At 51.7% G+C, this 26,123-nt stretch overlaps 17 protein-coding genes across 17 annotated transcripts; 8 read left to right on the top strand and 9 right to left on the bottom strand.

Annotated features, from left to right (window-relative positions):
- Nucleotides 1-92: 92 nt before the first annotated feature.
- Nucleotides 93-1,511, bottom strand: Bathy08g04250 (predicted protein; the record flags this gene model as incomplete). The annotated part of the gene is made up of 1 exon (XM_007511372.1): nt 93-1,511. One exon carries the CDS (start codon nt 1,509-1,511, stop codon nt 93-95), a length of 1,419 nt encoding a protein of 472 aa, XP_007511434.1.
- Nucleotides 1,512-1,690: 179 nt separating this feature from the next.
- On the top strand, nt 1,691-2,833 carry Bathy08g04240 (predicted protein; the record flags this gene model as incomplete). The annotated part of the gene is made up of 1 exon (XM_007511672.1): nt 1,691-2,833. One exon carries the CDS (start codon nt 1,691-1,693, stop codon nt 2,831-2,833), a length of 1,143 nt encoding a protein of 380 aa, XP_007511734.1.
- A 262-nt stretch (nt 2,834-3,095) lies between these two features.
- Bathy08g04230 (predicted protein) lies at nt 3,096-4,499 on the bottom strand (the record flags this gene model as incomplete). Its single annotated transcript, XM_007511369.1, has 1 exon — nt 3,096-4,499. The coding sequence occupies one exon, from the start codon at nt 4,497-4,499 to the stop codon at nt 3,096-3,098; it is 1,404 nt and encodes a 467-aa protein (XP_007511431.1).
- Nucleotides 4,500-4,819: 320 nt separating this feature from the next.
- Bathy08g04220 (phycocyanobilin:ferredoxin oxidoreductase) lies at nt 4,820-6,226 on the bottom strand (the record flags this gene model as incomplete). Its single annotated transcript, XM_007511577.1, has 1 exon — nt 4,820-6,226. The coding sequence occupies one exon, from the start codon at nt 6,224-6,226 to the stop codon at nt 4,820-4,822; it is 1,407 nt and encodes a 468-aa protein (XP_007511639.1).
- Nucleotides 6,227-6,318: 92 nt separating this feature from the next.
- Nucleotides 6,319-7,461, top strand: Bathy08g04210 (pseudouridine synthase; the record flags this gene model as incomplete). The annotated part of the gene is made up of 1 exon (XM_007511309.1): nt 6,319-7,461. One exon carries the CDS (start codon nt 6,319-6,321, stop codon nt 7,459-7,461), a length of 1,143 nt encoding a protein of 380 aa, XP_007511371.1.
- Nucleotides 7,462-7,607: 146 nt separating this feature from the next.
- Bathy08g04200 (Predicted regulator of the ubiquitin pathway (contains UAS and UBX domains) (ISS)) lies at nt 7,608-9,102 on the bottom strand (the record flags this gene model as incomplete). Its single annotated transcript, XM_007511643.1, has 2 exons — nt 7,608-8,768; nt 9,010-9,102. The coding sequence occupies 2 exons, from the start codon at nt 9,100-9,102 to the stop codon at nt 7,608-7,610; spliced, it is 1,254 nt and encodes a 417-aa protein (XP_007511705.1).
- A 254-nt stretch (nt 9,103-9,356) lies between these two features.
- Bathy08g04190 (unknown protein) lies at nt 9,357-9,833 on the top strand (the record flags this gene model as incomplete). Its single annotated transcript, XM_007511306.1, has 1 exon — nt 9,357-9,833. One exon carries the CDS (start codon nt 9,357-9,359, stop codon nt 9,831-9,833), a length of 477 nt encoding a protein of 158 aa, XP_007511368.1.
- Nucleotides 9,834-9,892: 59 nt separating this feature from the next.
- Nucleotides 9,893-11,080, bottom strand: Bathy08g04180 (predicted protein; the record flags this gene model as incomplete). The annotated part of the gene is made up of 1 exon (XM_007511705.1): nt 9,893-11,080. The coding sequence occupies one exon, from the start codon at nt 11,078-11,080 to the stop codon at nt 9,893-9,895; it is 1,188 nt and encodes a 395-aa protein (XP_007511767.1).
- A 388-nt stretch (nt 11,081-11,468) lies between these two features.
- On the top strand, nt 11,469-14,720 carry Bathy08g04170 (predicted protein; the record flags this gene model as incomplete). The annotated part of the gene is made up of 1 exon (XM_007511559.1): nt 11,469-14,720. One exon carries the CDS (start codon nt 11,469-11,471, stop codon nt 14,718-14,720), a length of 3,252 nt encoding a protein of 1,083 aa, XP_007511621.1.
- A 97-nt stretch (nt 14,721-14,817) lies between these two features.
- Nucleotides 14,818-15,846, bottom strand: Bathy08g04160 (tRNA (guanine-N(7)-)-methyltransferase; the record flags this gene model as incomplete). Its single annotated transcript, XM_007511505.1, has 1 exon — nt 14,818-15,846. One exon carries the CDS (start codon nt 15,844-15,846, stop codon nt 14,818-14,820), a length of 1,029 nt encoding a protein of 342 aa, XP_007511567.1.
- Nucleotides 15,847-16,189: 343 nt separating this feature from the next.
- Bathy08g04150 (predicted protein) lies at nt 16,190-17,371 on the top strand (the record flags this gene model as incomplete). The annotated part of the gene is made up of 1 exon (XM_007511332.1): nt 16,190-17,371. The coding sequence occupies one exon, from the start codon at nt 16,190-16,192 to the stop codon at nt 17,369-17,371; it is 1,182 nt and encodes a 393-aa protein (XP_007511394.1).
- Nucleotides 17,372-17,656: 285 nt separating this feature from the next.
- On the bottom strand, nt 17,657-18,061 carry Bathy08g04140 (predicted protein; the record flags this gene model as incomplete). Its single annotated transcript, XM_007511696.1, has 1 exon — nt 17,657-18,061. One exon carries the CDS (start codon nt 18,059-18,061, stop codon nt 17,657-17,659), a length of 405 nt encoding a protein of 134 aa, XP_007511758.1.
- A 476-nt stretch (nt 18,062-18,537) lies between these two features.
- Nucleotides 18,538-19,032, bottom strand: Bathy08g04130 (unknown protein; the record flags this gene model as incomplete). The annotated part of the gene is made up of 1 exon (XM_007511576.1): nt 18,538-19,032. The coding sequence occupies one exon, from the start codon at nt 19,030-19,032 to the stop codon at nt 18,538-18,540; it is 495 nt and encodes a 164-aa protein (XP_007511638.1).
- A 55-nt stretch (nt 19,033-19,087) lies between these two features.
- On the top strand, nt 19,088-19,966 carry Bathy08g04120 (diphthamide biosynthesis protein 2; the record flags this gene model as incomplete). The annotated part of the gene is made up of 1 exon (XM_007511753.1): nt 19,088-19,966. One exon carries the CDS (start codon nt 19,088-19,090, stop codon nt 19,964-19,966), a length of 879 nt encoding a protein of 292 aa, XP_007511815.1.
- Nucleotides 19,967-20,481: 515 nt separating this feature from the next.
- On the bottom strand, nt 20,482-23,520 carry Bathy08g04110 (predicted protein; the record flags this gene model as incomplete). Its single annotated transcript, XM_007511419.1, has 1 exon — nt 20,482-23,520. One exon carries the CDS (start codon nt 23,518-23,520, stop codon nt 20,482-20,484), a length of 3,039 nt encoding a protein of 1,012 aa, XP_007511481.1.
- A 440-nt stretch (nt 23,521-23,960) lies between these two features.
- On the top strand, nt 23,961-24,864 carry Bathy08g04100 (thioredoxin; the record flags this gene model as incomplete). The annotated part of the gene is made up of 2 exons (XM_007511578.1): nt 23,961-24,040; nt 24,462-24,864. 2 exons carry the CDS (start codon nt 23,961-23,963, stop codon nt 24,862-24,864), a joined length of 483 nt encoding a protein of 160 aa, XP_007511640.1.
- Nucleotides 24,865-25,056: 192 nt separating this feature from the next.
- On the top strand, nt 25,057-26,106 carry Bathy08g04090 (predicted protein; the record flags this gene model as incomplete). Its single annotated transcript, XM_007511497.1, has 1 exon — nt 25,057-26,106. The coding sequence occupies one exon, from the start codon at nt 25,057-25,059 to the stop codon at nt 26,104-26,106; it is 1,050 nt and encodes a 349-aa protein (XP_007511559.1).
- Nucleotides 26,107-26,123: the final 17 nt, after the last annotated feature.

The raw sequence follows: 26,123 nt of genomic DNA, 5'->3' as shown, positions 1-26,123 counted from the left end.
CCCTCTTCCTCTTCTTCTACGCATCGCGTGCACTCACACTACTACTTACTACTACTAGATATAACTGACTGATTGTTAGTGTATTGTTGCGTTTATCTAAAGTTGAACCTCTTCAAGACCGATCTCTCCGCGTTCGCCGCGTCCTTCGCCACCCTCTTCGAATCCGCGCTGTTCTCCGCGAAGCACTTCCAAAATCTCAACGTCTCATCCGCAGCCGCGGAAACCACCGTCGTTCCGTCCGGCGACTGCGCCATGTGCAACACTCTCGCCGTGTGGCCAGTAAACTCGGCAATCTTCGTCATCGTCGGGTACTTCCACAAGCACAACTGATTCTGCGAATACCCGTGGCTCGACAACAACTCTCTCTCGTGCGTGTTCCACTGCAACGCGCACACCTGCGAGTGCGTGTCGACCGAGTTCGTCATCGCCCCGGTATTCGCGTTCCAAAACTTTATGCATCTATCCGCGGTCCCGCCCCCAGACGCCAAAACATTCGCTTGCCACGGACACCACGCCAAAGCTTTCACCGCGGCTTGGTGCGCGACCAACTTGTGTCTGTACGTACCATTCGACAACGACTGCGAGTCATAAATATGCAACGAGTTGTCGTTCCCACCCGAAGCTAACTGCGTCCCGCTTGGCGACCATTTCAACCCGCAAACCTCTTGTGAGTGACACGTGAACGTGTTCGTGCAATGCTCTCGAATCCTCACGTCGTGCGTCATCACCGTCGTATCTCTGGAACCAGTCGCCAACTGCGTCCCGTTCCACGCCAAAGCGCCAACTCTCGCCTCGTGGCCTTTCAACGTTCTCACTTTCCTCGCTCTCGATGCGTCCCAGATCTGTACCTCCGCGTTGTTCGTCCCCACCGCAATGTGCTTTCCATCCGGAGCCCAGTTCACGGAGGTCACGTAATCCTCTTCGTCGTTTTCCACGTCCGTCTGCATCAACTGGTCGATCGCGCCCGTCCCGGCGTTCCATAAATACACCGTGCACCCTAAAGCGACGGCGATGGAATTCTGGGACGACCAATCGATCAAGTTCAAATAATAATCATCCACCAACTCTGGCGCGTCCAAAATCCTCTCCGGCGCTTGCGGGATGTGACGGAACTGTTTTTTTCCACCCTTTAAAACTCCGATATGATTCGAGGAGTACATCTCGCGCGAAGCGTTCTCCATGCCGCTCGGCGGCGCCGGCGCTTTCGATTTAAACGCTAAGATTTTCGAGTTCAAGTGATCACCATTTTCACCACCGTTTTGTACCGAGTAGTTCGACGCTAACGATTTCTTATACGCCTCTTTACTCGGACTCGCGATGCCGACGGATCGGTGGTGGTGGTGTTTTCCATCGTCATCCATTCGACCACCGTTCTCATCATCATCATCGTTGCTATTCTCGGTGGATGATTTACCCTCCAAAGCGTACCTGGCGACGTCCAAGTCAATCGCAGATCGGTTGGCGATAAATCTGTCCCGAGATGGCGTCTGTGGATGATGAGGTTGCATCATAAATATATGTGTTGTATGTGTGTGTGTGTGTGATATCAATGAAAAAAAGTGAAGAAGAAGAGTGAAAAAACGAAAAGTCGTTCCCCTTTTCCTTCAAGAATTTTAGGGTTTTTTAGTCTTTTCTCGAGTGTTAGGGAAAACGCCGGCGCTCAATTATTGCACAAAAAAATCAACACACCATGCGCGCCGAAGCTGCTTTCTCGTCATCTTTCAGACCGTCGCGTTATTATTGTTCTCATCGTCATCATCGTCATCATCGTCATCATCGTCGTTTAAATCATCATCGTTCAAATCATCATCGTTCTTCCATCATCACGACGAGGTGTTTAATACGAGTGGAAGATGATGAGGATGAAAACAACGAGAAGGACTTCAGAAGGTCAAAGAGGCGAAACGAACGGCGAGAGCTTTTAACGACAACTTTGCAACAAGGGCGAACGAACGATGAGAAATACGCAACAAAAGGAGTAAAAGTCGAGAGCGATGCAGAAAATGCATCAGAAACCAACGGAGGAAGCGCCGCCGCCGCCGCCGCCGCGAAGGAAAAAATGTTCCAGATTTTACGCGACAGCGCGAGCTGGGATCCAGACGTGGAAAAGTTGTTGGAAGGAATAGACGCGAGCGATCCAGATGCCATCGAACAAGCCATACGGAAGAGATTTGATGAGAAGAAGAGTCGAGTGTACAAACCGTTGAACGAAGATGGCGTTGGAGACGAAGGGTCAAACGACGACAATAAGAACGGTTCGCAGACGCCGACGTTGGTGTTCTTCAGGCAAGTGCAAACGCAAAATTTGTGGGTCTGGATGGAAGCGAGAAATACCATAGAGGATAAAGAGAAAGAATTCTTCGACGAGGCGATTAAATCGTGGTTCGTGGTTGGAAAATTAGGCGGATATAACGTGGAAAATCAACAGTGCTTAGAAAGCGCTTCGGTCCTAAACGACACGGTGAGTCATTTGGATTACGACGTCGCTCGATCGCACGATAGAACGAGCGCGTCGTTGTTTCACGCGATCGGGGAAGTTGAATACAGAGGGAAATGGGCGCGAGTTTGGATGGATTTAGGCACCGCGGATGAGATGGCATTAGATGTGCTCATCAATTCTTTAATCACTTTGAGCAGAGAGTACGTCGGGATTAAACAAATCGTCATCGGCGGCGATAACGAAAACGGGTGGGGGACGAAAGATTCGGGGTACGGGCAAGACCAAGGCAAACCGTTCGAAGATTTCGACCCGGCGTTTGATGAAATGTTTGGCGACATGCGAGGGATGCGAGGGAAACCGAACGCGGAAGATTCGAACTGGATGAGTCGATAATGATGATGAGCGTTTTGTACGCCTCGATTCGCGAAATAATATTCGCGAGTCGTTTGTTCGAATGTGTAAAATCGTAATGTAATGTTTGTATTATTAGATATGTTGTATACTCGGTAAATGATAATGATAATGAGAACAAATCGCTAGGTGCGCGTGCTTTGTTCACTCACTCCCTCTCTTCTCTCTCTCTTTTTCTCTCTCTCCCCCTCTCTCCCTCTAAATATATAGTAATAATAAAAGGATTTACAATCGTGTGCGAGTTTTAAAAGGCGGAGGAAGCCGTTTGCGCCAAAAATTGCAACCTCGTGACTGGATACTCACTCTCTTTCACTTTCAATCCTCTCACGCCAAACTTTATTTCGTTCCAACTCAAATTCTTAATCTCGTCTTTCAACTCGTCTTTCGGTAACGGAATGCCTTTCTTTCGCATCTCTTCCAGCGGTAACGCTCGTTTACACTTTGCGAATTGATAGGAGCCTTCGTTTTCGTCCTTGCCTTTACCTTTCACCCAGGATAACTGATACCGTTCGTCTTTCGTTTCCATATACAACGTATCTCTGCGTAACCTCGCAGACGTCCACTGAGATTTCTTAAACCCTTTATCTGCCACCGCCGCCATGGAATACTTCAACCACGGTTCGTTGCACAAGTTGTACAAGACCGTCACTTCTCGTATCATCCTCTTCTTCCTGGCGACGTTGACGTTGGCGTTAGACGCCGCCCGCGTTCTCTGCGCGCGTTCCTTATCTTCCGGAACGAACGTTGGGACCACCATATACCTCAACGATTCCGACGCTGTTGGCGTCAACTCGATGATTTGTTGATTCACCGTCACCGCCACCGCGGATTCTACAACCATCCCGAAATCATCCGCGTTGATTATTTGCCCGTTGGAGGTTTGCAAAACACCGTTGTTGCTTTGCAAGTGCGCCGCCGCGGCACCTTCCCCGCCGTTCGCACCGCCAGAACCGTTCTCACCGTCTTCGACGTCCTTCTTTTCTTCCTTTTTTACGCCCGCCTCTGAAGCCGGCGCCGCCGCCTTTTCTCCGCCGCTCCTCATCATCTTCTTCTTCTTCGCGAATCCGCTCTTCCCCCACGCTCGGCTTCGAATACCGTTCCTGCTCGAACTCCGAAACTCGTCCGACACGTCGTCCACCCGCCGAACGAGCGCGCGAATCTCCAACAAACTCGGAGGCACTTGTAAACTCGGAACGTAATACCCGCAGTGCATTAAAACCGCGACTAAATCCGAATCCGACGTGTACACGTCCGTCCCCCAAAGCTGATGTCCCCGCACTTGTCGATTGGTGGACACCGCACACTCCGCCGGAATTCGTACCTCGAAGATGTTAGTGTCGTCCTCCTCCGCGTCTTCCCCTCCGTCTCCGCCGTCCTTTTTCATAAGCTTCCTCGCGAAATGCTTGGTTAAAATCTCCCCTATTCGGTAGTGAATGATGGGATGTTGTTTCTCTTCTTTTCCCGTCGTCTGAATCGTCGTCGTTCCCTTCGCGGTGTTATTAATGTTGTTGTTGTTGTTGTTGTTGTTGTTCGCATTTTGCGCCGCCGCATTCGCAGTGGTCGCGTTCGTCGTGGTATTGTTCGTCGTCGCGTGATGCGCAGTCGATCGCGCCGAGCGGCGACTGCTGTTTTTGTCCTGTTCGTCCATCGAAGGAGCGCCTCCTCCTCCTCCTCCTCCTCCTCCTCCTCCGTTGCCAACGCTCGCACCACCACCAACATTAGTCGTCGCGAGAGTCGCAGGGGGAGTCGTTCCGGCGAGTTCAGCCTGGGCGGCGGAACGTTTCGCCCGAGCCGAAGGCATGATGATGTTTTTTTTTGCGTGTTCAAGCGATGAATTTTTTTATGAAGCAAACGCTCTCCTGAAAGAGGGAAAGGTCTTCCTAAACGCTTCTTTTCAATACTACGACTACTCTGCTGCTGCTATTACGACTACGACTACTATCACTACTTCTACTGCTATTAGTACGGCTACGACAGAGGCGTGCGTTCGTTCACGTCGAACAAAACTTCCGTCATGTACCTTTCGCACAAGCGCGAACCCATGGCGCGCTCTAACACGGCGCGCGTTTTCTCGTTGGTTAACTGCTTCTCGCAGAATAGGATTTGTTTTTTTAAGCGGAGGAGGGCGTCTGGGAGAGCGAAAGACGGGTGGTCGTCCTCGTCGTCGTCGTCGTTTACGTCGTCGTCTTTTGGGTGGTTTCCAAGCGCGACTTTTTGGTTCGTTTTATACGCTCGAACGGTGTCTTTGAGAATATTTTTGTCGCTCGCCGTGGAGGCGAGGAAGAGGTATCCGTCCATGACGTCTAGGAAATACTCGCGAAAGAGTTCAAATTGCTTTTGATTTTCGATTTGATCTTTATCGCCACCGATGCAGACGCATTTCGAAGATAGAATAGCCTCGCCCCATTCCGGTAGAGGTCTCTTTTCTAACGTTTCCTCTATTCTCTTTCTACTCTCTAATCCCGAGACGAACGCGTCGAAGATATCGTCGTCTTCGTCGTGTTCCTCCTTCTTTGTCGGGGCTAAATCGACGATGGAGAGCGACATTCGCCCACGAAACCCAACCACATCACCGGCAAATATCGGCGCGTCCACGATCGCGTGCGGATAAATCACGCAATGCAAGACGACAAAATCCATCGGCCCCCACGCCAACTCCAAGTGCATCTTACGAAACGTGCGTTTCGATCGCAAGCACACGTTCTCTATCCGGATCCACGATTTACCGTTCCTGCCGTCGTTCCCGTCCTCTCTGCCTTCGGGAAACGCGCGCACAGATTTCAATTCCGGCGCAGTTGGAAATTCAGAGACGGAATCGTCGTTATCTTCCGCGTCCTCCTCATCGCTTCTCGTCGTCGTCGAGGTCGTCTGCATCGTCCTCGTCGATGTCGCCGCTGCGAACGCGAACGCTTCCTCCTCCCATTTTCGTTCAATCACCTTCGCTAATTCGACGATGGCTGAATCTTCCGGCGCGTCGGAAATGTCCCAACTTGTCCTCGCGCTGCCGCTCCTTTTACTCCTACCACTCGTACCACCAAAACCGCCGCTGTCTCTCTCCAACGTTCTCGGTAAGCTCTGGTAATACCGTCGCTCCGCTTCGTCGTCTGCAAACTCAAAATCATCATCTTTTCGTCCTCGTCGTCGTTCTTCTTTGTCTTTGTCTTTCCCGTACAAGACCTCGGCTATTCTCTTTGCTTCGTCGTCGTCGTCGTCGTTGCTTTTGTCGTTGTTGTTCTTCTCGTCGTCGTCGTTCCAAAACGCCGCCGAACTTCTTCGTCGTAGTCGTCGTCGTCCGTGGTGTTGCCGCTTTTGCTGATGACGACGATGCGCACAAAAAGAAGAATACGCGCAAATAAAACTGCTGCTCTCCGCCATTGCGCGCGTTATAATCGTCGTCGTCGTTTCTCCCTCGCAAACTGCAGAAAAAGTGACGCGCAAACCACGAACGGAAATGGAAAAGTGAGAGAATGCAACGGTGCGTCGTCGTGGGTCGTCGTTACCCTTCCTCCTCCTCCGCGATCATCGAGAAGAACGAGAGAGAGAAGAAGAAGAAATGCAGTCGTCGCTTTCGTCGGTCGTCGACCGTGGTGGGAAACAACAACGACAACGACGACGACGGAAGAAGAAGAAATCAAATCAATCTCAAAGCGAACGAAAGAGCGAACGAACGCAGGAAACAGGCGGTGATTGAACTCTCAAAAAGAGAGGAAGCGTGCAAAGGGTACTGCAATTTATGCGGCAAGACGCACACTTTGGAAAGAACGCGGGAGGCGGAAGAGGTAGCGAAAGCGTTGCTCGAGAAGTTGCGGAAGCAGAAATCGGTCTCGGACGAGGACGAAAGTGGTCAGTTTTTAGTCGAGGACGTGTACGACCAACGAACCGGGGGTAAAATGATTGGCGTGCTCCTGTGCGAAACGACGACGACGACGACGACGACGACGAGTGAGAGGAAAGTGTTGAAAGCGTTTAGCGGACAATGGATGGGCGAGTGGGTGGTTCCCGGGTGGTGTCCTCCGTTGGCGCGGTTGACGCACGACAGTTTAGAATACATCGAGGAGAGGGAAAAGATTGAGAAGTTGTCGGAGGAAATTAAAAGGTTGGAGAAAGAAGCGTCGTGGTCGTCGTCGGGGTCGAGTGGCACGGCCGCGACGGCCGTGACGGAGTTGAAGACGAAACGGAAGAATATGTCGAGGGCGCTGTTGGAAAGGATTTGGGATTCGTACAGTTTGCCGAGTTTTAGAAAAGAGAGGAAGATGAGTGAGGGTGATGACGATGATAACAGCGATAACAGTAATAGTAGTAGTATTCGTAGTAGTAGCGATATTGAAAACAATAGAAGGAAGCTCGTGGAGCTGAACATTAGGAAGTGTTACTACGGCGACGCGTCAAAGTTGCCGTGCGGATGCGGCGATTGCGCGGCGCCGAAATTGTTGGCGGAATGCGCGAGGAAAGGGTGGAAACCGATTGCGATTGCAGAGACGTGGATGGGACCGAACGTGAAGAGAGGAGCAGGTTTGCGCGAAGAAGGCGTGTTTTATGGGGCGTGTTTGGAACGGTGTCGTCCTATACTTGGACACATGCTCTGCGACGCGGCATTAGAGTTAGAATAGTTGTGCTCTTTTGATTGACATTTGTATTTTACTCACCGCGCGGTAAAAAGAAGTATCTCGTTCTTTCACGATCTGAAACCGATATTTGTATCTCTATTTATTCTCTTCCTCCAGATCCTTCTCCTCCTTTTTTTCTCTCCTTTATTCTATACATCGGGTAAAAGCTCGACGAAAAACGCCTCCATGCTACTACTCGTCATGCTCCCGATTGTACCTTCGCTGCTATACTCTATCTCTCTTCTTGGATGGTGTGCTACTAATCGATACGTTTTCGGTAAAACCTTGTGTGGTCCACCTTCCGGTTCCGCGGTGGAGTTCGAATCGATAAACGCGAACATATTTTTCAACGCGTGCGCTTTCAAAAAACGCCTCTGCAATTTTGCGCCGTTTGGGAACGTCAATCGAATAGTCACCACGTCCGGCGTTCCCGCGACCGGCTCCTCTTCTAAAGTCGATTTCGCCTCTTCGATGTGCCTTTCCGCTTCGACGCGTCTCTTCTTTTCTTTCGCTTCTGCTTCTTCTTTCTCCAATATTTTTTTGTGCTCTTCCAAAACTCTCTTCGTTTCCTTTTCTCGATCTAATCTCAAAGACTCTTGAAACGCCGCATCTTGCTCGTATTTTTCGAATCTATTGCGCAACACGTCCTCCGACGCGTTCATATCGACAAACGGTAGCGATTGCGACGGATCAATCGGCCGCCTCGCCTCTGGTGCTTCGTACGCGACGCCAAACATGGCTGCTTCTAACTGTTTCGCCTCTTCCAAATCGATGCCATCCGGTAAAATAAACTCGTCCTGGTCTCCTTCGCCGCGGTTCGCCGCTTCTCCGCGCATCATGTGAGACAAATCCCCATTCGCTCGTCCTCCGTCTCCTACCGCCGTAGCCCGCGCCTGTTCAAGCGCCCGCCTCGCCGAATGTCTGTGATCTCCACTTCCAACTGGTAAATTTGCGGGCCGCGGCGTGCTCCCGGTCAAATCGACAATCTGTCTCTCCGCTCGCTCCCTCTCCCGTTCGTCTCGCGGGTTCATAATCAATCGCTCCATCTCTTCATCGCTATCGATTTCCACAAAATCTGGGTCGTCCTCTCCCGTGTTATATTCACTCGCGCTATCGTCTTCTATGGTCATTCTTTCTTCTTCTTCTTTGTCTTCTTGTTCTTTGTCTTCTTGTTCTTGTTCGCGGGTTGGTCGTTGAATCAACTCCCCAGTTTTCTCATCAATCTCCGCATCGGAAACGCCTTCGATTTCTTTCTCGTACGTGCCGCTGAAAAACGCGTCCACGGATCTGTCGATGTCCCATTTGTATCTCTGTTTTTATTCGAAGAAGAAGAACGACAACAGCGCGAGTATTAGGAAGAGCAAGAGTCAGCAGCGAAAGAAGGTTTTACCGCGTACTACTAAACTCCTTTTAAAAGCGCGCGACGTGTACATAAAAACAACCGTTTTGGACGAGTTAAAAAAGTTGAAACGATGCGACGCGAAGAAGACTTTCCGACGACGACGATTTGCAAACGAAAAAGGGCAAACACGAATAATACTAATAACACACCTTTAAGATCCGTCGGGACGTGCTCTGATCTTCCACTCCGGTCACCGAGGCAAACGTGGCCACTTTTTCCGCCAAGGATGATGATGGTGTCATCTTCGTCTGATTGCGAGAGAGAGCAGCCCCGTAGGAGTAAAAAATTTTGAGGAAAACGAGGGAAATTTCAAAAGATATTTTTCTCACTAAAATTATTAGGTGTTGACGCGCGCGCACACACACACACACACACATTTATAATAAGCGAGAATTTTACCAGTTTTACCGCGACGATTCACGACGCACACGACGACGAGGTGAACGAGATTTACCACTGCCGTCGTAATCACCGTAATTACCGCGAAGAAGACAAAATGAAAACACATCATCGTCGCGACGATGATGAGAAAAAATTGGAAACGCTCGCGGAGATGATGCATCTGATGAAAGAAATCCACGAACAACGCGCGAGAGAAACGGACGAGCACATCAAAGATATCGCGGAGAAGTGGAAACGGGGAAGCGAAGAACGAGACGTAATCGCAGAGAAGAGGTACGAGGAGACGCTGTCGAAACTGGATGCGCTTTGGGAGGGAATGAGCGTGAAGCTGATGCATCGTCTCAACGACTTTGAGGAACGGTTGGAGGCGTTGGAAAGAGCGAGGAGTGCACCTCCTCCTCCTCGCGGCGGCGGCGGCCAAGAGAACGACGACGGCGACGCGACCGCCGAGAAGAGTAACAGAAAGATCAAAAGGATACAACAACAACATCAACAACAACAAAACTCGATAGCCGATCGACGACGACGATTGGACAATATGTACGCTAAACTAGAAGATTTAAAAGGATGATATCTAAAACAACGCTCAGCGCTTTACTGCTATTACTACTATAATTACAACTACTCTTTTTAATCGTACACGCACATCATCTCTTGCTCTTGCGCGACTCTGTAGATGAAGTTCTCTAACCCCATGAGATGGATGCTGCTCATGGTTTTCCCCAGGTTGAAATACTTTCCCGCGCCTTCGCTGGAATAGCCGTACAAATCGACTCTCGTGCACAAACCCGACGCGAGGATATCGCCGGCTAACTTGAAACCGCCGGACGCGGCGCCTCTGGAGATTTTCTTATTTTCTTTCTTGTAAAGATAATACGCGGCTTCAAAGACCGCGTTTCTTCGAGGCGAAGGCCAGAGAATTGGTTTGCCTTTGAACGTGTTCTCGCTCAAGTCTTTCTTGGAGGCCACCATGCGTAGTTTTGTTTCGTCTTTGAACATGTAAAACTTTGCCGCCTTTTGTCCTTCTTGGCCGTATTCTTTCTCGTCGCCTCGGATTTTCCAATATATAACGTCGCTTTTCTTACCCACGCTCTTTTCATACTTCTTCATCGGACTGTTGTATCTAATAACGGTATCGTGCGCATCAATCTCCTTCCCTCGTTCGGATTTCAACACGTTCGAACCTACTGCGACGACGGCGCAACTCCCGAATCCGAGCGGTTTCACGTCCGGAAAAAAATTCGCCCACTTCTCCTCCGCGGGCACTTTGTTCCCCACAAACAACCGTAAAAATGGATGTCTTGGATGCGTGATTTCCCTCGTGATGTTCATGTGTATCTTATCTTCCGGCCAGTAGTTTTTCACGCAGTCTAACGTCCACAAACCGCAGCGTTGTTTCTCCTCGCCGAGTTCTCTCCAATATCGCAAATTCGCTCTCAACACGTCTATGAACTCGTTCGAAGGAGGCGCAAACGGTTGCGTTTGTCCTCGAGATTTGCCGCCACCACCACCGCCCTTTTTACCGGTAAAACTACCGCTCCTCCGTCTTCTCGATTTTAACGACTTTAACGACGACCCACTCGCGAGGAGCACTCTTCGTTTTTCGTTGGGAGGAGGACTCGTCGTCGTCGTCGTCGTCGTCATCATCATCAAGTCTTTCGCCGTCCCGACATACCCACACTCCGAAGGCACGGAAAGGGAAGGACACGCTGGTTTACAATTCGTTTGCGTTCGTGTTGGCGGCTTTTGCACTCGAACGAGCGCCGCGTTCGTTGTCGTCGTTATTCTTAAAAGCGAAAGAAACACCAACGAAAACATGATGCGCAGACGACGCGCGCGCTACACTCCTACATCCTTTTGCATCTCTCCTTTTGAAAAAAAACGACTTTGCTCCCAATCATCATCACTGTCGCTGTTTTATCATCATCACCGCGGGTGGTCTTCTCGCGTTTTGAACGTAGTATTATCGCGCGCGCGTTGTATTCGGCTTAATAAAAAGGTGTGAAGAGAAGTACAGAAGGTTTATGTGACATTGGAATTGGAATTTAATTGGCCAAAATTACTGAAGAAATCAGTTTTTTTTCGTTGACCAAAAAAAAACACGAGAGTGAAAAAAAAAGAAAAACAACAGACACATAAAAAAACACGCGCGAGAAACGCATCATCGTCATCGTCGTCATCGCTAAAAGCGACGACGACAACTCTCATGACTGTTTTTTCAACGCTCTTCGTGGCCACGCGCACGCGACCAAAAGTCGTCGCACCAAAAACGAGCGTCGTTGCTTCGAACGACGACGTAAACGAAGAAGACGAGAAGAAGAAGAAGAAGAAAAAGACGAAGAATAAAAAAAATACGACCGCAACTTCCTCAAAGTCGGGAACACTAACGACGGCATCGTCATCGTCGTCGTCGTCATCATCAACGCGCGATGGGACTCCGAACAACAACAGTAACAACAACAACAACAACAACAACAACGCGTATTTAGACACTCGCGCGGATCGCAAAACCGTGCGAATCTCGAACCCGGTACCGGCAAGTTCCACGAAAAAAGCGAAGGAGTATACCTTTGACGCGGTTTTTGATCGGTATTCGACCAACGAACAGGTGTACAGAGACGTTTTCTTAAGGCGCACTTCTTCGTCTTCTTCGACTTCTTCGACTTCTTCCTCTTCCCCCTCCAAAGAAGAGGATTTAAACGTCGTGGAAACGATTTTACGAGGCGGCGTCGCGACGGTGTTCGCGTACGGCGCGACCGGTTCGGGGAAGACGCACACGATGATTGGCAGAAGAGATGACCCGGGGATGATGATGCGGTCGATTCGAGACGTGTTCGATGGCGTGGAGAGGATGAATGAAGAGAGGAGGAAGAAGAGGAGGAGGGAAAAACGACGCGCGGGAAGCGAAGAAGAAGAAGAAGAAGAGGAAGAGGAAGAAGAAGAAGAACAAAAAGAAGGCACGTTGGAGGTGAGGTGTTCGTACGTGGAGGTGTATAACGAGAACTTGTACGATTTGCTCGCAGAAAAGAGGACAACTGTGCCGCATCATCAACAACAACAGCATCATCAACAACAACAGCAGCAATATTCTCATAATAAAAATGAATTTGATCTGAGCGCTTCGCTTTCGTCGAGCGTCGGAGTATTTGGGGGCGGCGATTTGAGACAATCGAGAAATAGTTTTTCAAACAACGGGATCAACACGTCTTCACAACCAAAGTTGGAGTTACGCGAAGACTCAAGTCGTGGCGGTGCGGTAGTTGTTGGCGCTAGAGAAGTCGTCGTGTGTTCCCCATCGCACGTTTCGGATTTGTTGGAAAAGGGCAACGCGAGGCGTAAGACGGACGCGACGGATATCAACGCGACTTCGTCGAGATCGCACGCTGTTTTAGAGATTATCGTTTGCGAAAGAATTGGCTCTAGTTGCGACAATGATAACGAAAATGAATGCATAATAAAGCGCGGAAAACTATCGTTGGTTGATCTCGCAGGAAGCGAACGCGCGAACGAGGCAAACACGAGAGGCGATAAGTTGCGAGATGGCGCGAGCATAAACAAATCGCTCTTGGCGCTGGCGAATTGCATAAACGCGCTCGGACGGCGGAAAAAAGTGAGCGATACGCAAAACAATGCGAGTAATACGAATCGACGAGGTGGTGCACATCGTAATCATTCACACCTTGCTCCCCCAAAAGCATCTTCGCAAAGGAAACCTACGACTACGGTATACGTTCCGTATCGCGACTCCAAGCTTACTCGCTTGTTAAAGGATGGTTTGAGTGGAAAGGGAAAATGTGTCATGATTGCAACCGTAAGTGAAGATGCCGAACAAGTCATCAACAACGCGAATACGTTATCCTATGCCAACCGCGCGAAATCTATTGAAATGATAAACCCATCGCATTCGTCGATTTCGACAGAGTCGCACCACGTCGCCGAGATGAAGAAGAACGGTGAGTACCGCAAAGTGGTCGAAGCTTTACAATCAGAAGTTTCGAGATTAAAGCTAGCGCTTGGAAATGCTTTAGATAATAACAGTAATGATAAAAGGGTTGCGGCCGAATCTGCGTCATCGACGACTTCATCGAGACTGCACGGCTTCTTCTCGAGGCGAAATACTACAAAAAGCAATTCGATGTCAACCGCGAATGATGACGCCGTCCTGTCATCGGCAATGACAGATAGCATTCCGTTTGGACGTTCAAAGTATCATAGCAACAATAAAGGAAGTACGCGCGATGGTGATAAATATGCAGCGACAACTTACGACGAATGCAAAACGTGCTCTTCTCGCATAGCGCTCGACGAACGCGTTGTACAGCTCTGCGACGAAATCACCGAAAATGTGGAAGAGCGAGTCAATTTTCAAAAAGCGTTGTTCGAGCTGGAAGCGGCAGATATGTCGAACCGCAGAGAACTCACTAGGCGTGAAAAACGCGTCGCAGCTGCTCGAGGAGAGGGCAAAGCTAAGCACGAAAAGAAGATTGCAAAGTTACGCCAGCAACATTTACGACACGCGGAAGACTCGAAAAAATACGCGGACGAAATCTCAAGGAACGATTGCGTGAGAGATTTAATCAGCAAGAAAGTAGATGATTTAATATCAGGTGGTGGTAACTATAGAGGTAATATTGGTTTAGCGCGCTCTCTTTCCGAGTACCGCTTGGCGGTGGCACGAAACGCGGAGTTACAATTTGCGTTAGCTCTGAGAGATCAAACGGTGGCAGAGTTGAGAGATGAAATCGAGAGTTTGCGAGCGAGGAAAACCACCATCGCGTTTGATTCATCGGCGCCGGCTTCAAATAATCCTGGGGACGTGGACGATAACTCATCGGTATCATCGTTTGATGACTACGAAGATGACGATGAAGAAAGCGAGCGCGGCTCGATGACGCACAAACGTAACGGATCGAAAATACCAAACATCGCATCGCTCTTTTCGGACGACGGTTTTGACGAAGATGAAGACGCGTGGAGGGAATACGAGCACCATAGGTCGGTGCGAAAGTCAACGCCAACGGGCGCGTCGGTGAATATTACGGAGAGTAAAATGCGAGAATCGCGCGTTACGTCGTCTCTGGCATCCTCGCGTGCGCCGGCTGCTGCTTCCTCTTCTTCTTCTTCTTCTTCTTCTTCGAAGCAACAGCCGGGAAGTAAGAGCGCTCCAGAGCAAAATGCAAACTCGTTATCAGCGCGCCGTCGCGCGCTCGCGATTGAACGCGCGGCGTTAAAAGCTGGAAACTTATCCGCCCGAGGCGGTCCAGCGCGTTCGGCGTCGGCTATTCCTTCTTCCTCTAAATACGGCGACATGATTCGAGACGCCTCGCTCATATTTAACCGAAACAAAATCGTGGAAACGACGATGAAGTCCTCTACGGTAGCAAACAACATGACGATACCTAAAGGAAGCGCAAAGTTCAACGAGACTCGAGATCGATTTAGACGCAAATTTGGATGATAGTTACTGCCGTACTAGTTATACCGGTATAATCGATGTATTGCTTTCAACACTCTCTTTCTTCTCTTAAAAATATTATATACTACTATTCCGCAGTTCAAGTTCGGACGAGCATCACTCTGAAACACGGCTGGCCTTCGTTCGTGGTTTGTACTTCTCTTTCCGTGGGTATACCCAGCGGATTTTCTTTCAACCATCCTTTTTTATACCAAGTAGGCACGAACCCCTCGTGTTCCTCGCCTTCCCAATCCGATATATCTGGCGCGTCCGCCTCGAAAATCACCTCTTCGTTGCCGTGTAAACTCTCGTCGACGACAAATTTCCCGTTTCCAAACTTCTCAAACTTATCGCGCATATCTTCCGCCACCTCTTTCACGTCCGATTGCAAAAACACTCTCGCCCCTTCTTCCAACCCGCTCGCTAACGCGTCCACCATTTGTTTTTGCACCACCCTTCGTTTCCAATGTTTTCTTTTAAAGTGCGGATCCGGAAACTGCACGCATACGAGTTCAACTTTCCCTCTTCTTTTCTCGTCTCTGTTATTTTCGTTGTAATCGTCCAACCACGGCTTCAAAGACACCGTGCAATTCCCAGCCGCAAAGGCGACGTTCTCCGAAACTTCCGCAAACTCCCCCCACTTCTCCCCTCTTTCCACCAAAGCCTCTCGAACATCCACGCCTAAGAAATTCCTCTCGCGAAACCGCTGCGCCATCGCCAACGGAAATCTTCCTCCCCCGCATCCCACGTCTATGGTCATCGGTTTCACCGGTTCTTTGAAAATCGCCGCCCAATCGGGCGTCCGCGATGGCGCGCTAAATTTCTGCGACAACGGGTTCACGTGCTGTCGACATCTCACGCCTTTCGCCGCGCCGCTTTTCATCGCTTCCTTCAAGTTCAAGGAAGCGAACGGTGAATCTTCCGCCATCAATTTCGCGCCGTGTTCCAGTTGGTACCCAGTCATCGGTGCGCCGTATTTCCGCGTGTGCTTCGGTGCCGGCGTCGGTCCTTTCTTTTTCTCCGCATCTTCCTTTTTGCTCTTCTTCTTCTTCGCGGTTGTATTCGTTGTTGTCGTCGTCGTGTTGTTACGGTTCGCATCAACATCTTCGTCCTGAACGAGAGCCGCCATTCTGCCGGAAAAAGATGCGCGCGAGGAACTCTCTTCTCTCTTCCTCGCGCCTTCTTCAAAAGAAACGAATTTTCGCAAACAGAAGAGAGACGCTCTTTTCGTCGTCGTCGTCGTCGTCGTCGTCCTCGTCGTCCTCGTCGTCCTCGTCGCGTAGGTAAACATTAATTACTCACGCAAAGTCTTCCACAAAAGTGGGGAAACGACGACGACGAAACGAATGAAATTCTCTCCATTCGTAGTACACGCAAAGCGCAAAGTGCGGGCGATTTAAAGCACAGACGACAGACGCGCTAAACACAACGCGCTCTCACTTTGACGACGACGACGACAAAAGACGACGACGATGTTTGCGTCCAGGTCCTTTGCTTTTTCGGAAAATGCGTTTGGTCCGCGTCGGACAGGCAAAGGCGGTCTTCCTCCTTCTTCGATGACGACGACGACGAAGCAGAAGACGTTCGCGAAGAAAACACACCTTTTAAACGAAAGAGAGAGAAAAAGAAGTAATAGAAGAACTCTTCGAGTCGTCAAAGCTTCCGACGAAAAGAGCGACGAAAACAACGAGTCCTCTTCTTCTTCGATGATGATGAACGAAACGTCCATGCAAGAAATGCTCGCGAAATTAGAGCGAGCGGAGAAGGAGAAAGAACTGTTGCAACAAAAGTTGGAGGAGACGAACAACAACAAGCGAGAAGAGAGTAACACTAGTAATGAAAATTTAACCATCGATGAACTGGCGCGAATGAAACCGAGGGGCACCGGGACAAAGTCTCGAATCGATGGAAGCATGCAACGCGAGCAGATTTTCGATTTCGGAAAGAATAAGAAGGACGGGAACTGGTTGCAAGACGGATTAGAATTCGTCTCGAAAGAACAGCCGAGCGAACAGTTGACGGTGGCGGAGATGAGCGAGGAAGATCAGAACACGGTGAACAGACGATTGGCGATTGGGATCGCGTTGACGGTTGGATTTATCGGGTTTGGGTTAATTCCGGATGATTCTATCGGAGGGAAACCGGAGAAGCCGTTGTTTTTTTACCTCGTGCCCATCGCGAGAAGTCGAGAGATTTTACGAAACTGCGAAGAGTTAGCCGAGGACGGAGACTTCGAGGCGTTGTTGAGTAACGTGAAATCTGTGTTGGGTGAACCAAACACGATTAAGAAGAATCTGTTAACCGCGTGCGTGTTTTTATCCGGAAGAGAAGAGGAAAGGGCGAAAGAGTTGGCGTTCAACATCGTCGAGGATATCGAGAAGGTTGATTTTAAGACGTATTTCGACACGCAACAGAAAACGTTCGACGGGGTGACTGCGAAGAAGTACGCGGATTTTAGCGCCAAGGCTGCGCACGCCGCGGTAATAAAGATTAACAGGTTCTTAGAGTTCTTCGACGCGGAGAGCAGACAGGCGGCGAACTCGCAAGTTGCGCCGTTTCAATCCAGGAAAAGAGTCGTCGTAGAAGAGAAAGAAGAAGCGGTATCTGTACCGGCTGAGGAGACTTCAGATTTTTCTTCTTCTTCTTCTGAATAAAGAATAAAGAATATCCCTTTTCCCGTTCTATTTATTCGCGCGCGCGTGTTGTAATGATCATATTATTGTACCTGGTAGTGACAATAAAACCAAGTCTATGTGACATAATTCCCATTTGATCCAGCGCGAACTAAAAGTCATCTTCTTCGGTATCCGAGTCCATCGCGTCGTTGTGTACCATTTTCCATCCTTCCGCCACCAAGTGCTTGCGAACAGCTACGATGATAGGAACGCCGTTCTCACCAGACATGTCTGACTCGTCCTTCTCTGGTACGCCGGATTCACTCAGCGGTTTATCCGCCTGGAGTTCCACGCCTTTGTATTGACTTTTTTATCATGACAAGAAAAAGAGAAAGAGTTTGTCAGTTCGAGGAAAAAACGCACGAAATACCTCAACGAACGAACGAACGACGTAAAAAACCAACGGAAAAGAAAGAGAGAACCAACGACGAGCTGTGCGCACATTAACTCCCACGGCTCTTGAAACCCTTCCAACCGAAACAACTCCGCGACCGGCGGCAAACCAACCCTCTCGGCGATCATTTTTTTCAACTCCCTCGCCGTCGTTTTCGCAATGTCCACGTCCAAATCGAACTCGTCCAAATACATCGTTCGCGTCGCCATCGAACACTTCCAATATAAAGACCACTTTTCTTTTTGTAATCGCGGTTTGATCGAGAGTAATACCATTCTTTTATTAGTAGTAGTAGTAGTGATAGTACTCGTACTCGCTCTTCTTCTTCTTTGTCTTCTTCGTCTTCTTCTTTCAACAACAACAACAACAACGCGTGCGTGTATTTTTTTTTCGTCTGAAAGCAAAAATTGGCGTTTTTCTCTCAAATTTAGAAAACCCTAAATTTAACCATAAAGGGAGGCGTCAAATGTATGCGTACGCATGTATGTACGAGTTTTGAATTCGTACATTCGCGATTCAGGTTGATTTAACGGAGTTTTGTATTTTTTTCAAGTGAAAATTGTAGGTGGGGAGTTCCGGATTAGGGGTTTGTACGTATCAATTCGTTTTACAAATACGTTGACATAACCTCCGACCACGTTCGACTCGAACAACAAACGGTTGCAGTATACCCTTTGGCTTGTCCACGAGATCTTCAGCTTTAACGTTCTTCTCGGTGTTGACGTAGAAATAATCTCGCGGTTCAAATTCTTCAACCGACGCGGGGAAGTATGACTTTCAGTTTTACATCCACCTGCTTCCCCGTTTTAGGATCGAGCGTAGACGCGTCGTATTCGCCTAAACATTCTTCGGTGATTATGGTGTCGCGCATGCGAACCGAATTCGGGTTGCTGTGCTTGAACTTCTTGTTCATGAGCTTCACACTCAGAGCGTCTTCAGCGCGAGCCGTGTGTGGTCCAGAGTTGTCGGTCTCGAGGACGACTTGGTACGAAGGATACAAACACTCAAATACGTCGAGCACGTCTTGAACTTGATCCACAAACTCTTTCGTCGTCCAGTATCCTTCGAAATTAGCTCCATATTCGAACGTACGGAATCCGGGAGACTCCTTCAAATCGTCCTTATTCCCAGAATATTTAAGGCGGCGAAACACGTTGACGTGTTTGAGGACCAAACCGAAACCCAACTCAACTTCCGTCGTAAAGGCTGATATCATGACACCTCTACCGTCACTTTTCGGTCGCATCTTCATCTTCCCATTTATTCCGAAGGCAAACTTCGGTAACGACATCTGATAAACGATGGATTCATCGTTACCAACGTGGATGCAAGGCAAGCGACAGCGGCAAAGCTCGGCGTGCTCGCACGCTTTTCGCCTGCTCCATTTTTCGGGTTTCTCCGGCTCTTCTTCTCCTTTATACATCGGAATATGTGTGGGGGCTCTCTCGCCGACGATCGCCGAGCTACGCGCGCTGATAAAGAGGTCCGGGCGCAAGTCGTACACGGTGGTGGCGGGAAAACCCAACCCGCAGAAGCTGGCCAACTTCCCCGAGATCGAAACCTTCGTGCTGGTGTCGTGCGAGCACGCCGCGCTCGTCGACGGCCGCGACTACCTGCAGCCCGTGATCACGCCGTGGGAGGCGCAGGTGGCGTTCACGCACGGCGCGCACTGGGACGGGGAGGTGCGGCTGGACTTCGACCACCTCCTGGAGCCGCGGCGCGCCGGAGCAGCGGCGGGACCGCTCTCGCGCGAAGAGCGTCCGGCGGAGGAAACGCCCAAGTTTTCCTTCCTGGGCGGGGGCGTGCGCGCGGGCCCTCCCGGGCGCCGTTCCCCGGGGCACGAGGACGGGGACGAGGACGACGCGTCGTCCTCGGAGGGCGAGGAGGAGGGCGACGCGGAGGAGGGGGTTCTGGGCGACGGGTACGTCCGGCGCAGGAGCCGGGCCGCCGCGGCGCTCGCCGTGCGCGCGAACGCGGCGGTGGCGGCGCGCGCGGGCGGCTCGGGCGTCGCCGACGTGCGCTCGGGCGCGGAGTACCTGCTCAGCCGGCGCACGTACACGGGGCTGGAGCCCGGCCCGCGGCGTGACGAGGACGGCGCCGCTGCGGACGCGCCGCTGGAGGCGGCGAAGGGGCTCAGCGGCCGCGCGCGCTCGTACAAAAGCGAAAACGCGAAAACGTAGACGTGCGGTAGTAACTTAAGGGTCAAAAACGAAAACGAACGACGGCGCCGACGCGCAAACGCCTAGCTCTCTGTAGCTCACTCGCTCGCTATACGCTTTCGGTGTGTATCTTCACGTAGCGCACACCGCATATCGTGGCTCACTTCCCGCTTCCCTCGGCGTTCGGTTCGGGCGGCGGGGTCGCGTTCGCGGCGGGTTCCGCCGCGGGCGGCGCGTCGCCCGCGCTCGAGTTCCCGGGCAGCCTCCAACGCTGCGGCTTTGGCGAATATCCGCTCCTTCGCCACGGCCTCGACGTACACGCTCGTGTCCGTTTTCGCGAGGTGGTGCTTGAACGCGTCGCGCGCGCCGAACTTGGCCGTCTCCAGCTTCGCCGCCGTCAACGCCAACTCGCGCGCGTATTCCGACTGGTGCCAGTCCGTCCCCGAGCCGACGTACCTTTTGCTGCCGCGGTATAATACGGTATTGAAGGTAAAATTTTATTTGCGGCGCCGGTCAGCCGGGCAGCGATTCTTTTTTTAATAGTTGCTCAAAAGGGTGCAGAAGAAGCTCACGACGAGAGCGAGCGCGATGGTATTCCCCGGCGACCGCATGAACCCGTGGAGTGAGAACGCGGCGTCGGATGTATCGGTGGTGTTGTTATTGTTTGTCGTGCCGCCAGTGCCCAAATATGGAGGAGGCATGAGACTTTTATCCGGCAGCGGCGGCGGGGGCGGCAGCGGCGGCGGCGGCCGGATAGACGAGACAACCTCCAGTTTCGCGGGGTTGGCGTTGCCTTCCCTGTTGCTGTGACATTCGAGCCTCTCCCAGTCACCCGCGTCGCCCTGCAGCCACAGAGTCACCTTGGATAAGTCGGCGGTTTCTCCTTCTCCCGTCACCAGCGCGCGGATGTGCGCAGTCACGTTGAAATCCACCCACTTTCCGGTGCCGTCGACAGTCACCGTTGTCAGCTTCGTCTTCTTCGTCGGGCCGTTGTTCCACGTTACCGTCGTCTCGTCCCAGTCCGCGAAACCCTCCACGCTCCACACCGCGAACCTCGCTGCGATGTTCCCGGGTTCATTCGTCTTCACGTACAGTCGTAGTTTGGCGGAAGAAACCAGCACGTCTTCACGCGAAGTACCGGACGGCACCAGGGTGGTGGCGTTAAACTTGAAAATACCGACGATGGCGGCGTTCGGTTTGGCTCTCGCCTCCACCTCGCCCCAGTTGCCGAAGGCGTCGGGGTTTGCCTGTTGCAGCGAGGCGTCGTGATCGACCGTGAACGAGGACGTCGTTTTCGATCCCACCACGCCGGATCCTCCCCCCGCGGCGGGCGGCGGAGCGGGCACGGGCGCGGGCGTTGGGTTAGGACCCGCGGGGGTGGTGGAAGACGACGGGCAAGATGTCGAAGGTGCGGGGGCAGTCGTCGTGGGCACCTGCGTGTCGCTTGAAGTCACGCGAAGCGTCGGATGATTCGATCGCTTGTGGCTATCCGTGGAAATTCCGAACGATTGCCCGGTCCACTCGTCACCTTCGAGCCAGAAAGTCATCGACGCGAGCCCGACGCCCGCCTTCACCGCGTCGTCAACGTAATTCGTCACGTCCCACTCGTACCACCTGTTTTCCGCCGTCACGCGCGTCACCGAAAGTTTTTTTTTTTTCGTAGGTCCGTTATTCCACGTCACCGACTCCTCGACCCAGCTCGTCGCTCCCGAGGTACTCCACACGGCGAAATCGGCGGCGGCTTGTTTCGCGTCGGACACGTACAGTCTCAGCTTCGCCTCGCGGATCTCAGCCTTGGACGCGAGGCTCGACGCGTCGAACTTGAACACGCTCACGATGCTCTGTTCGCCCTCCGTCGGGTGCGGCTCCCGCGTGTAGAGCTCGACGGCGCCGTAGTTATTCACCTGATTACGGTCGCTCGTCTTGCCCTTGAGGGCCGCGTCATCCGTGGCTTCGAGATTCGCGACGCTCGAGACGGCACCCGGAACGACGCCGACGTACGCGGACGTGGACGTCTTACCCCCGGAGTCGGTGGCTACGGCGTAAATCGTGTACCCTCCCTTCGCAGACGGCGTCCACGACACCTGAAACACCCCCCCGGAGGCTGCCGAAGTGGCAACGCCCACGGATGTCGCCACGGTGGCGGATGATCCGGCGGGGAAGACAAAAACCTCAACCTTCGCGACGGCGGCACCCGAACCGTCGGGATCGTTGGCGGTGACGCTCACGGTGGTCGGCGATCCAACGGTGAGCACGGCACCGGCGGTCGGGGACGTCAAGGACACGGAGGGTGGTCGGTCGCCAACGTAAACAGTCGCGTCGGACGTGTTCGCCGTGTTCCCGTCTGCATCCGTCGCCTTGGCGAAGATCACGTACGCGCCGTCATCCGCGGGTGTCCACGTGGCGGCGAACGGTGCTGACGTGTCCTCGGCGATTTTGCACGCGCCGGAGCCGGAACCAGACGACGCGCGTACGAACCACTCCACCTTGGCGATCTGCCCCGTCGCACCCAGCTTGGCGCCGCCCGGGTCGGTTGTGTCCGCGGCGAGAGTGACGGCGGCGCCGGATGCCACCGCGGCGCCGTTCTTTGACGGAGAAGTAAGCGTAGCCGACGGGAGGTGAAGGTGTTCCGCCACCCACTCGGCTTCCGTCGCGAACTGCGAGGGAAGACCAGACCCGCTGTACATGCTGACGGCGTCGAAGTAGATGACGCGCTCGTTGCGAATCTCCGTGTACATTCCGAACTTGACGTACCCGCCGCTGCCGTCGCTCCTCCGCCCCATCATGTTTTTTTGATTGGCACGTTCGAAAACTTTGACGCCGTTGAGGTACACGCGAAGTTGTCCGTCGGATCCCGTCGATTTATGGTAGTAGATCTTCACGTCGTTCCACGCGTCGGGGACGGCCGTGCCGATGAACGTTCCCTCGTCCGTCGCGTCGGTCCAAAGACCGGAGGTGCCACGGTAATAGAGCTTGTAGTCTCCCATGTTGCTGATTCGCAGAGCGCCGTGTGGGTCAGACAGGATCTTCCACTGTGTGATGACGGTGGAGTACTTGGTCGCCGCGTCCCAATACTGTGAGGGAAGGTAAAAACTCGAGGTGAAGTACACGTCGTCGCCGGTGTCGTATCGATACGGGATGCTGCCGAGCTCGGAGCGATACGAGGCGTACCTCCCGGAGGGGACGGAACTTCCGAGACCGAGTTCGCGTCCGTCAGCGTAAAACTTCAGCACCCCGTCGCCCTTGCGCGCCCACGACACCGTCTCCAGCGTGTGGGAGTGCAACGAGCTTATGCCGTAGTACGTCGCGCAGTTCCTCGGGGAGTATCCGTTCACCCCGCACTTGCACCTGGTGATCTCGTTGCCCGAGTTGCTGCACCCGTTCACCCTCGAATTCGTGTTGAGGCTGAAACTGGGTTCCATCGCGGGATCCAGACCCGGACTGCCGTCGGGGAACCCACTCTCCCAGTCCATCGAGAATGCGGAATTGATCGCCTCGACGAATCGCAGTTGACGATGAGGGGCGAAGAGAAAAACGAGCGTCGCGAGGACTCGCATGTTCGCCGCCGACTCCATCTTGATGCGGGGTTCGATGAAAAGACCACGAGTGATCGCCAACGGCTCTGTGTGGATGGACGGCGCGGGGGACTGGAGGCTCTCTCCCTGTCACGGTGCAAAGGAATTGTGAGTAGTAGTTGGCAGTAGGTTTTTTTTAGGTTTTTTTTAAGCAAGTTCTCCCAGGAACATTGGTGTAAACATTCACAGTGGCAAATAGTCTGGTACGCCCAAATTCCCTGCACCCTAAATTTTCCGCACCCCCAGAAGATACTTTTTGAGAGAGGAGGCGTTTTCGGGAAGCGTATGACGTTATTACAGAGGAACTCTCATCATCATCATCTCTCAAGTTTGCGCGCCAGAGAGAAAGAGAGAGAGAGAGAGAGAGAAAAAAGAGCACACACACGCGCATAATTTAAAACCGAGAGAGAGAACAACGCATAAAAAAAGCCGTCATCGTCATGTTTTTTGCGCAACAACAACACCACCACCTGTCGTCGAATTCGATTTCGATCTCCTCCGTAACGACCAAAAGAATACGGTGAGAAAGATTAGACATCGCGAGATTTTTTTTTCCCTCTCTCTCTCTCTCTCTCTCTCTCGCTCTGTTTGTCGCGCGCCTCGGGTCGGGTTGTTTCGCGACGAGATCGTCCTCTCGAAGAGGTCTTCTGCTTTACTTTACTTTTTCTTCTTTGTCTTCTTTGTCTTCTTCTTCTTCTTCTCGATGATGATGATGATGAGAAATGCGAGAGAAAAGAGATCCAAAGGATAGGGATCCGAGGGGGATTTTTAAAAGCGCTTTGGTTTTTTTGCCCAAAGTGTGACTCAGCAACACGAAGGATACAGAGAATACGCTGTATTCAGAACGCTCGCTTTCGACGGAGGAAAGTAGTACGAGTCACATTAAATTAACCCCAACGCGATAACACTCTCTTTTCTTTTACGCCAAACAATTGAAACAGACAAAGCCGACGAACGTTCAGTACTGGACGCGCCGCCGTCGTCCGAGCGGCGGGCGCCGCGGACGGAGGCGACGGAAACGTGAAATTCGCCAACAACAAAGCGGAGTGGGATGCAGTCACGGGCGGTAACGACGGTCTCATCGCGGTCCAAATTTCCACGAAAACGTGCGGTCCTTGCAAAGTTATTTACCCGACGTTCGTCGGTTTATCGGAAGAATTCGCGGAGAAGGCGACGTTTGTGAAAATCATGGGCGATACGGACACCGAGTCGAGAGCGCTGATGAAAGAGTGGGGCGTTCGCGTCGTGCCTTTGTTCATGCTGTGGAAGAACGGCGAGAAGATCGCGGAGTGGTCCGGGGCGAAGCCGGACGTGTTGAGAGAGAACGTCACGTCGGCTATGTAGAATGGATATCGTCGTCATCTCGCACGTGAAACCAGTTATAATAGTACCGCGTGGTAAAAGTTAAATACTAATATTCGTCCTACAACAACACATCTTCACACTCGACACACACAAAAACACGCACATCAAAAGTTCAAAATTCCCCGCGTTGAAACGATGTAAACGACGACGACGACGACGACGAAGAACAACATGTCCACATTCGATGATATCAAAAAAGGAAAGGAAGACGACGAGGAGGATTCAGACGACGCGTTGTTGTGGCAAATCGTCTCCAGCAAGCGCTCGGCGCGAGGGAAAAAACATCTCCGAAACGTCCAACTCGCGAAAACGAAATTCCGCCTCGGCGAAGACGAAGACGAAGACAAAGAAGAGGACGAAGACGACGACTTCGAAACGCTCGTGAGGGACACGGAGAGAAAACTGGAACGCGCGAAACGAGACGTGAAAGAGTCGATTTTTTTCGAGCGTTTCCTGCGCAGGCTGCTCGTCGACGACGAAAACGAAAACGAAAACGAAAACGAAACCGACTCGGAGGAACAACCAAGTCGAAGGTGGTTTTTGAGGAGGTTGTTAAAAAGTGTCACAAAAATGGTCGTTTTAGGCACCGGATCGTTCAGACACTCGGCGACGAGTCGGTTTCAGATGATGTTTGCACTTTTATTGGCAGAAGAATCCGAGGAGGAAGAGAGCGAAGAAAAGATGGTGTTTAGCGCTTTGAAGAATGTGTGTATATACGACCCGGCGTTCGGGAAGGTGGATTTGGAAGTTTTAAAACGGATGAAGGTGGGAAGAGAAGGCGTGAGCGTGGAAGCGTGGTCGGCGGAACGGTCGAAGGAGTTCGTTGAGAATAGCGGAGAAGAAAAGGATGAGAGAGTATTCGCGTACATGCCTCACTGCGAGGCGGATTTATACGAGGAAATTTTAGCGCACCGCTGGAATGTGGTGAGTAGCGGCGAAAACGAAGAGGACGATCCCCTGGGAAAGATACTTCTTTGCGGGAATAAGTTCTCTAACTATTACGAGCGATGGTCGTTCGCGAACAACTCGAGGTTGACCACGAAGACGAAACGGAAACCGAGTCGAGTCGTAGTCGTTGGAAACCAGGAAAACGCGTGCATCGAGAAGGAAATATCGTTGGAAGATGAAACGAAGGAGTCGAAGTTTTCGTTACACAACGGCGCATTTAACGATACGGCCGTGCACGTGTTTAAGAGCGGGTTTGTTCGTCCTGGTTTTTAGATTAGTTTCAATCGTGT

This window comes from Bathycoccus prasinos, assembly GCF_002220235.1.
Source record: "Bathycoccus prasinos genomic : Chromosome_8".
Lineage (NCBI taxonomy): Eukaryota > Viridiplantae > Chlorophyta > Mamiellophyceae > Mamiellales > Bathycoccaceae > Bathycoccus > Bathycoccus prasinos.
This window is presented reverse-complemented; position numbering and strand designations above follow the sequence as displayed.